Source organism: Desmodus rotundus, chromosome 6 (assembly GCF_022682495.2).
Source record: "Desmodus rotundus isolate HL8 chromosome 6, HLdesRot8A.1, whole genome shotgun sequence".
In the NCBI taxonomy this organism is placed as follows: Eukaryota; Metazoa; Chordata; class Mammalia; order Chiroptera; family Phyllostomidae; genus Desmodus; species Desmodus rotundus.
This window is the reverse complement of record NC_071392.1, coordinates 23,995,625-24,005,554: the sequence shown is the minus strand read 5'-3', so window position 1 is coordinate 24,005,554 and position 9,930 is coordinate 23,995,625. Positions and strand designations below refer to the sequence as shown.

The following is a 9,930-nucleotide window of genomic DNA, read 5'->3' as shown; positions in this document are numbered from 1 at the left end:
GGAATCTTACTTGATTGGGGGAATTACAGGAATCAGTTTATCAATGTGTGAACTCCTGTCTTGTTTTTTAAGTTAGGAAACCAAGAGGTCCTTTGTCTATGGTGATGACTCTGGTGCCTCAGCAGACTTTTAAAGTAAAGGTTTGCTTGCATCTCTTGAACTTTCTAAATTGTAGTTGTTAAAAAAAAAAAAAGACCCAGGAACAGGCAATAAAAGTAGTGAAAGGATTTGCACATTCACTGGAAAAAAATGTAACCCACATTGGAGTAGCAAATAATGCAAATTAAAACAGACACATGAGCAGAATGAAAATGATTCCCGTGTTTATGTTTGTCGGCAACGCAGTTATTTACAAATTCCCCATATGAAAATGTAAAAAAGCATATTACATCTTCACATGCCGTCTGTATTAACTGAAGAAAGCTTAGTGGCTTTGTTCGCAAATCTGTAGTTAATCAGTACATAGATGTTTTGTGCATTAAAAAAAAATGTACATAATTTAAAATAAATTACATGACACAATTTACAAAGTAATATTAACAAAAACTTCTTAGACAGCTGCCTTCTTATTTAAACAAAATAAATACTCAGGTAATTAAATTAACCAAAAACCATACTTAGGGGAGTATAATTTATAGAAAGACACATTGTAAATTTAACAAAGTTATATTTTACAGTGACAGATACTGACCTCTTCAAATCTCTGTGCTAGAAATACGCAGGAAAAAGTACCAGAAAGGGAATCTTAATGTTCACTTTTAAAAAACAAACACAAATAGATTATTGAAAAATGTTGAGGAAAGTCACCCAGGGGTCAAAGTTGGTGACATAGAAACCATTGCTTTGGGAAAAAGAAAAGAACACCCACGAAACAGAACAATAAGGCTGACACCCCATTATATACCTAAATAGAGGTTTTTGATCGTGGACAACATGACTTCCACAAACTGTAAGTCTTTGTACACTGCCCATTTCAAGGTCTGGCTTGGTAAAAGCATGAAAACACAAAACTACAAACTAACTCTACCCATCTTGGCTTTATTTTACTTATTTAATAACGTAGATATTACCGGTTTTCAGTGTCTTGCTAGATCCAGAATTATCACATCACCCATCCTTTCTATAAAAAGTAACGTTTGCTAGGCCCACACTCCTGTTTCAGACCTAAAAGCCTGTTCTGCAGTCAGGGCCACCGGAGGACAGGCCAGGTGGGACAGGGAGACACCTCCGTTCTCACATCCAAACCCCACCTGGGAGAGGTCACCCTCTTGCAAGATTTCTCACAGATTTGTTCGAGGACTGCTCTCATTCCCATGCCTCAGTCTTAGAGGGGAAAGAGAACAAGAAAGACAATGTGTTTGGTGATGTTGTTATAAATAGTGGGACCCCATTTGGGGATGATTCTTGCAAATGGACTCAGACCCCAAGTCAGAGGACTCTGAGTTGGGCGAAATCGAGTGTAGGAAGTAACACTTTTACAGAAAAGCTTTTTTTGTTTCGTTTTGTTTTTTGGCATGCCATCCACATCTGTCCTCTTTCCTCGTGCCCTTGACCCATACATTCTTTTTAAATCAGCGTGCTCACACTCTAAGTGACACTTGGACTCTAAGAGGAAGGAAATACAGGTATTCACTTCTTGTTTTTTCTTGTTAACAATGGGGGCATATTTAGTAGAAGATGGTCCTGAGGTGAGTAGACAAGATTAGTTGTTGATAAGAGAGCAGAGTAGAGGAAACCAGGCCCGGAAAGTCTTCATAAAGGAGCGAGGATATAGGGAGTGGGAGGAGGAAAACAAGTTGTGAAAGGTGCTACTTGCTCCCTGGAAGAAGTTTTAAATGAGTGACTTTATCTTGAGGTGTTCAGGAATTTAAGATGAGTTCTCATTAAGCCATAATGACCACTGCCGCCTGTCTCAGGGCGGAGGGGAGTTCAGTAAGAAAAATCACGAACCACGTCGAAAAACAGATCTGGAGTAAAGGGCAATATGTATAAGTGCTATTGTCATTCGTTAAGCATTTGTTCCTCCTTTTGAATATCTTAGCTACATATGTACACAAAAGCCATTACTAGTTTTTACAGTGCCTAGCAGAGTGTCTTACCTGTGATAATTCAATAAATATTTGTCTGTTATACGAAGTTTGTGCTTTGCGGTAAGTAAGTAAGAACATGCTTTTATGTACTCATTTCAAATCAGCTTAAGCTACACTGTAGTGTCCTCAAAGAGGCTTTGAAATAAGGATTATGGTCAAGATCCTAGGGAAGGTATTAATGAATGAGCAAGTCAGCCCCTTTCAAGAGAGATCAATCAAGTCTCTTCTGGTGGTTTATATTGACATAGTCCAACAAAATAGTATAATACTGTGTCAATACTCTCCTTTTCTTTTCTTTTTCTTAAACCAAGTAGACCTTCTTACTTTTACAACAGTAGTTCTAAATCTTTCTGGGCTCAGACTGTTTTGGTAAGGCAAAAGTGTCAACAGACAAGTCATTACTATATTCCCCCCCTGAATTCTTAAAATGGACAGGAGGAATAAGGGTCTGATGCAATTTCAGTAAGGTGTTTAACTCATTATTGACTCATGCCAGGAACAAAAATAAGGCCATTTTTGTGTTATAAACATGAATGCAGTAATTTTCATTTGTCCAAAATAGCCAGCTAGCTACATTCCCCTCCTTCCACCCTTTCTAACAAGAAGCCATCTAGTATTTATTTATCTAACGATGAACTTCCAATATACTCCCTAGTGTTGAGTCACATTAAACCTAGTGTCCTGCACATACATTGTGCTGTAAAGTGTAATCAACTTATGAATAAAGTCATCTTCTATTTTTATAACATTTTATAATTTTGATCAATTAATTCGTACAATAAAGGTAGGCTGATACCTATCTGCCTTCTGCATTAGTGACATTTTACAATATTACATGTATAATTTTAGTAGCAACAATATTTTATCTTATTCAATAATTTCAAAGTTATTAAGTGCTGCACGCATTTCAGAAGGCTGTTAGCTGAATTAGATTCTCTACTATTTTGGACAAATGGAATTGTTTTACTCAAAGAGATCAATTTTCCGGAAGACTCCTGAGTACAAACCTACATTGGCAATCACAGTTTTAGAGTAACAATATTATTTTGTGTCTTCCTCTTCAATGAGACAGATGAAATGGAATTTGTCTTTATGCTTTTCCTTACTTAATTCCTTAGTTAAAGGTAAAATTCTCATCTTCTCAACCACTTGTTTTGAAATTATTTACATTGCTTAATGTAATAAATATTGAATAACAAATTAACATTTACCACATTTAATTCTTACTGACATATGTAGAAATGTGTTCATTTGGGGGACGATGACATCCTAATCTGATGTCTTCTATAATTTTTGCAAATACTTTAAGGAACAGCAGGGGGAGTTCAAACTCTAGTATGAAGGTAAAATACCTTCTATTCCAAACCACTTTTATAGCAACATGGCTATGTTTAAGGTAAAAATAGCTGTTACACTATTTTTAAAAGACCTGACACCCTTATATCTCCCCCTCTCCCAAAGGTTGTAGCAGGAAAAGTCGCCTGAAAAATGATATTGCTTTTTAATGGCACCTTTTGAATTGTATTTTCATATGAAAGATATCTGCCAAGTTAGATAGTATTTCACTGTGCCATTCTCAGGCCTACAGCTGCAGAAATATAGCTACTCCCAACACAGTGATACGTTCAATGACAGTTTTTCACCTGTGAATTTAAACACTGATTTCAGTCTGAGGTAAATGAATGAAAACTAAAGACACGGTGGAGAGTTAGCCATGAATAACCTTCTAGACTAGCGGTCAGTAAACCGAGACCTGCAATGCGGCCTGCTGGCTGTGTCAGAAAACGTCCCTGGAAAACGTCCATGCTTCTGCTTCACAGTACTGTGTGTTCTCTGTGGCTGCGCTCTCACGACGGCACAGCTGAGACGCTGTCGCATTGACCTGCCTGAAGATACTCACCACCCGGCTCTTCACAGAAGAAGTTTGCCACCCTTGGTCTAGACATGTAATGAAGCCCTAGACAAAATACTTTTTTCTCTTTTTAAAATTTTAGCTTTCAAAATCACAAATTAAAAAGACCACTTCAAATTTTAACAGTGAGAATGACAAAACTAGAAAAGCAAATTCAGAGGGAAAAAAATCAACACGCAATCTTGATTTCTTTCAGGTACAAAAAATCATCAATACATTATTTTCTCCATCTGCTCAAAATTAAAAAGACAACCAGCCCCTTTTTTTCTTTTCTTTTCTTTTTTTAACAAAGATAACAAATATAAAAATCTAGTCATAAACAGCCTTTGAAGTACAATTAAAAACCAACTAGAGGGATCCATCTTTCAAAAGGTTAATGAGTTTGGGACTGAAACGCTTAAATTACCGCCATGTTGTTGATTTCCCAATGGCTGCAATGATGAGGAAGAGTGGACACAGCAGATGTAACAGCTAGTTCCATCCTGTCGCCCTCCAAAATGAACTTGCCTCTCTTCAGGATACAGGAAGTTGTAAATGTCTCCGTGACACTCTTGGCAGAGATGTCTTCATCCCATATGAAAAGAGGTGGTTGCTATGGCAATACTGGTTAAATGCCTTCATGCTGCACTAATATAGTGCAAAATTGTGCCTTCCATTTAGCAAAAACGATGCACACAACCAGTTTGAAGTTGGGGAAAGTAGAAACTTATTGTAGTAACACAAGCAAATTAGTTTTCCAGACAATAACCACTATAAAATACTGAACTTGAGAACTCTTCTAAGACACTAGTACATGTCCAGCATTTGTACTTTGGAGAAAGACAAGAATTAAGTCTTATAAAAAAGTCTTTGCCTCTGAAATGCAGGTCGGTAAAAGCTCCCATCAACCACCGAGACGCTGAGTTTACTCCATGGGTTTTCTGCTCAGCTTAGAGCTTATCTTTCATTCACCATTAAAATGGCTTATTAACAAGTATAGAATCTGACATAATAATATGTAGCATTCAGTTGAGTATACATGATGTTATGCTTGCCTATAGTATTGTAGAGATCTTGGCATAAAGTCTTCATGCTAAAAATGTTCCTATGGGCTAACACCGCGGACAGAGGCTTGCATCGGGCATCCCAAATGGCCAATTCCACCACCATATATTAGAGATGAAAGCAAACTGCCAGCTGGAAGGTTTCATGAAAGATCACACAAAACTCTCAGAAGGCAGCGTGTATTCAACTTAATCTTCTAGACTTCTCAGGGCTGATGGTTTCTATGTAAGTGGTATTATCTTGGTATCCCCACTGGCACTGTGATTTTCACCCTTTTCTTACCGATGCTCTGTTAAAAAGGTGCAATGCATTTGAATCCACATAATCTGAATAGCTTTGTGGCCTCTGAGTGTCTACTGTAAAATCAGAAAGCTGAAACTGGTTGTTGCCAGGCTAAGGTGTATTTTACATGTCCGCATCTCCATCGTAGGCTAAGGTTAACGGTTTCAGTCGGTTGTTCTGCCTTCTTTGGGGTTTCTTTGGCTTTTTGCTGTTAAAAAAGATCATTAAGATTGGGAGAAAAAAAATCAGTCTTCCATTGTAGAATATTACTGTTTTAAATGAAAGAAGTTTGAAATGGATTGATAAACTTAAATTACTTAATTGCCTACATTTCTAAATTCAAACTTAAAATTGGATTTTTCTGGGATCTTTGAATTGCTCAGTTTTATGCTCTGAAGAAACTTGAAACAGAACCCTTCAAATATTATATTATCATATAAAAATTAATTACTCAAATGGAATTCCCCTAGTACTAACAAGAGAAATAACATAATAATATAATCATTTACATTTGGCCAGAAACCTTTAAAAATAATATATAATTGATAAATAATGCATGTTTAAAAAGATAGTTGAATAAGATTAGGTATTACCATGATACCCTCCTCCAGTACTAACTCAATATAAAACTCTCCAGTTCACCACAGGCACATTCTCCTGCATAACCAAGGAGAAGGTACTTGAGAAGACGGCCTGGAGAGGCTCCGGCTCATCTTCAGAAACTAAATGACTCAGATTTGGTAGTTGTTCGATATCTGAGACTGAGTCATGTTTATTTAGAACTTCAGAGAAGTGCTAAATAACTGTGGCATATTTATTTCAGACATCATTTTGCCATTCCTGTGTTATGATCAATTGAAAGTGTTCCCTCTAAAAACAGGAAGATTATTTGTCCTTAGATTTTGAACAATTTAGACACTCACCAAGCTAGATAAATCATGGAGATGATAAAGATGAGTAGCACAAATGCCCCAGCTGCCACACCGTACACCCAGGTCTTCAGTCTCCCATCTAAGAGGAATGGACAGTAATCATTAACTTACAGTAGTCTGGCATATAAATGCGTCTTGAACTATGACCAATGGACCAGTCACATATGACCAAGTCCTTTCAAAACTCAAAATTACTGCTTAGGCACAATTAATGATTAATGCAAAGCTGGTATTATGAGTTAGATTCTCCATTAAACATATATTATCAATGAAAATTGAATTGAAAATAATACTTTCAATTTGAGTTCAGATATCAAGTTAATGTCAAAATTTCTGCTGCTTCTTATCTGAATTTTATTTCAGACCCAATATATGTATAATGCTACATAAATGTTTTCTTTTGATTTTTATTCCATTTTGAGATTGGCAATTATGAGAAAAGAAAAATAATGCAATTTAAAAAAAATGTCCCACAACTTAGAGTTGATAAAGACAGTTATTTAAACATGAACTCTGTCATTTTAACCTTTCCTTCCAGATGAACTAAAAATGAACACATTAAACATTTGGGAGGAATTAATAACCCTTTATCTCGTTTACACTTGCATTGTCCTTTAAAGATGATTTAACAGTATCAGTTGCAAAAATAACCAAGATTGATTAACATATAAGAGGATCTCTTCTTTGTACCTTTTCCTATTGCAGGTATTACCTGTGTTTTGAAAGTTCCTGTTATGCCACTTCACTTTTACAGAAGACCTGTATTAGCACCGGTTTTTGATTACTGAAAGGAATCCAAAGATAACTTTCTCTTTTACTGAAAATGGCGAAAAGCAACAGCAGCGTTCAGCGATTGTTTTGGAGTGAGCCATTGCAGAGATGGCACCCACCACCAGAAGCAACAGTGGCCCCACCAGGCTCCTTCCCTGGGAACCGCACTCAGCATCTCAGCATCAGGCTGCCAAGCTTTGACCTGTTTGAACATCTGGGCTTTATCTCGATTTACTTGGTGCATCCATTAGCAAGATGGGTCCCAAGGTATCAGAAAACACTAAGAGAGCTCATAAGGGTGTCATGCTTAGTGTGAAACTGGATGTAATTAAGTATATTTGGTATGAATTAGTAGATGATTTTCTGGGACTAGGGTCATTTAAAAATTTTTTCAATATATGTCAGTGGTAACCACTTCTTCACTTTCTGGCACTTTGGCTTGAGAAAGGTTTCATAGGAACTCTACTTTCAGATAGCAAAGGGAAATCTGTACACAAAATCAGACAGGGTACAGAGACTCTTCTAATCTGGTTTCCTGGTCTCATTCTACATGAACTCAGTTTTGTGTTTTGAATAAACTTTAAACATAAGACACTATTAATGACTTTGCTAACTTTATTTGATTCTCACATCGATACATATTTTCTGTTGCATACATGCAGTTAAACATATATTGGTGTTTAAATATGACAATAATAATATTCTCTCTTTTTAAAAACTAGTTTTGATGTGAGGAGACCTACTCGAATTCTTACTCAAGGTCAAGGTTGCTGCAGGCCATGCGCTGGTCCACTTTCTTGTACACTGAGAAAAGCGTTTCCCATGTTTACACAGACAAGTCAGCTTTGCAAAATAAAATGTTTTTTTCAACTGATGTGGTTATATGTGAATCACTCCAAATATTGAAAATACTTTAAAAAATCCCAATAGTGACTCTCCAGTAAGGGAAAATGTTTTGACTTAATGCATTAAAAATAGAGATGTGTTAGCTATGTCAATTTCTTCCTTCTTTTCTCATGTTTCTGACAGAGTTAGAAGGTAGTCTGTGCCTGACTCTGCCGGGAGATTCCCTTTGGTCATGAGCTAGTAATCTCTCTCGGTGTGAGAAAGGCGGCGTGATCTCAGCTACCATACAGCCCTCATAGCCATTTTTAAGCCTCAGCTGATTTCTAGGCGTATGTGTCTGGTTAAATCCACTGGAGAGAGCAAGTGTACAGAGGAGGAATAGCATTTCATCCGGCTTTCGAACTTTTGCCTGTATCGGCTTCAAGTCCATTACTGGACATGTTAAGAGCTGTCTAATATGATAAGGGTTTGGTCAGTCTCCCAGATGGTCCCACCTAGACAGGAAGGCTCCATCCCTCCCTCTGTGTATCTGGTGCTAGTAAATATTCTGAGATTTTGAGTGAGCCAACTCTAAGGGCTGATAGAAATTGGTCTACCCCACCCTCCGCCAGCACAGTACTGCATTACGAATGTCCCTATTTTAGGTTCAAATTATTACTGATGTGTGGTCAAATGAAAAATTCTTGAATGCCTTTATAGTTTTATTTGTTCTAGTACTGAATGATAAGTTGCTTTTTTCCTAATTAATATTTTAATTGTTAGCTTTCTTTGTTCAATGTGAAAATAATTATACTTGTAAATTTAGGACCAAGATTGAATAATTAATATGACATTTTTTTTTTTCCTCAGAGGAAAGTAATTTCATTTCTCTGAATTGTGAGCCTGGGTGCTTCCTTCAGAAAAATAGTTAAAAAAAAAAAAAGGAGTTTCTATGGCAAAATCAGAACAAAAGAATTTTGGTGAAATAATAAATAGCGCATGGGGAAAATACTTGCTCATTTTTTAATCATCAGTAGCAGATAAAATGTATAACCAAAGAATTCTACATCCGTTCTATCGAGTCACTTCACCTGGCCCAAACGGCTGCAGAAACCAGGTCCTTCCCCGTCCTGCCGGGTTACTGGAGGGTTGGGTCGGGTGGACTGCCCGACTGGTTTTCACGTCTCCTCGTTTGTCCTCCACGGTGGGCATCACCACCACGGGGATCAGTGTGCACTGCTCAAGTGTACCGTTAGAAGACAGGACTTCAGTGTACCCTTCTTCGCAACTGCATGTCCTTGTCTGCAGGAGAACAAGAAGATCTCTACTGTGCACACGAGGTGATTTTTGAAGGCATAACAGAACTGGCTTGAAGAGGAGACTTTAAATAAGTATTGTTTTGGGCATTTGCTACATGCAATTCCTGTCTTCAGTGCATTAAAAAAAAGAAAAGAACACACTCTTTGTACTGCATGCAAACTTATTCTAACAGGAGAAGGAAGTGCATGCAGAATTGTTTATATTGATAAAGGGCTGGTCCAAAAATAGAATTTTTATGCCTCAGTCATGCTTTTGTTAAAGGGAAATGATTGCACAGAGGCAGGGAGGTGACGACTGAGGTGGCTGGCTCGTCCACCCTCATGAATTCAGACCTACCTCGCTACAGTACGAGTGGGGTTGGCTACACGGTGGGTGACAAGACCTGTCAGCGTCAGGCTGGCGTACCACCAAGCAGCCCCCTGCAGAACAGAAAACCGTGTTTTGACGAGGAGTATCTCTTGCAGTGATAAAAACACAATGTTGTTACAGGCTTGCCTTTGAATCCTAAACCACTTTGGGAACCCCACAGATTTTTCCGAGGGCGGTTGAGTATGAAATACTTGGTTAACCTTGACCACTTTATTTAGGAACTCGAGGCCCTTCCTATTTTGAGGAGACAGCACTGTTCCTGGCACGTGGCGGGTGTTCCACAAGAGCTTGCTGGAGAGATGATCTGATAGTTGCTACAGTGAAAACCCTGAGTGCGACACCAGCTCTTTCTGTCATTGCTCCTGAGACTAAGTCCAGCACTAAA

General features: G+C 37.8%; 1 protein-coding gene across 1 annotated transcript in view; it reads right to left on the bottom strand.

The window, feature by feature from the left end:
• Positions 1-306: 306 nt before the first annotated feature.
• THSD7A (thrombospondin type 1 domain containing 7A) overlaps positions 307-9,930 on the bottom strand; it is a 351,382-nt gene continuing 341,758 nt past the window's right edge. The window contains exons 25-28 of the mRNA XM_053926733.1: positions 9,513-9,595; positions 8,948-9,158; positions 6,252-6,339; positions 307-5,536 (exon numbers count right to left, since the gene is read on the bottom strand). Of these exons, the coding sequence (XP_053782708.1) occupies positions 5,452-5,536; positions 6,252-6,339; positions 8,948-9,158; positions 9,513-9,595 (467 nt within the window). The 3' untranslated portion in view covers positions 307-5,451. The remainder of the gene's footprint in view (positions 5,537-6,251; positions 6,340-8,947; positions 9,159-9,512; positions 9,596-9,930) is intronic.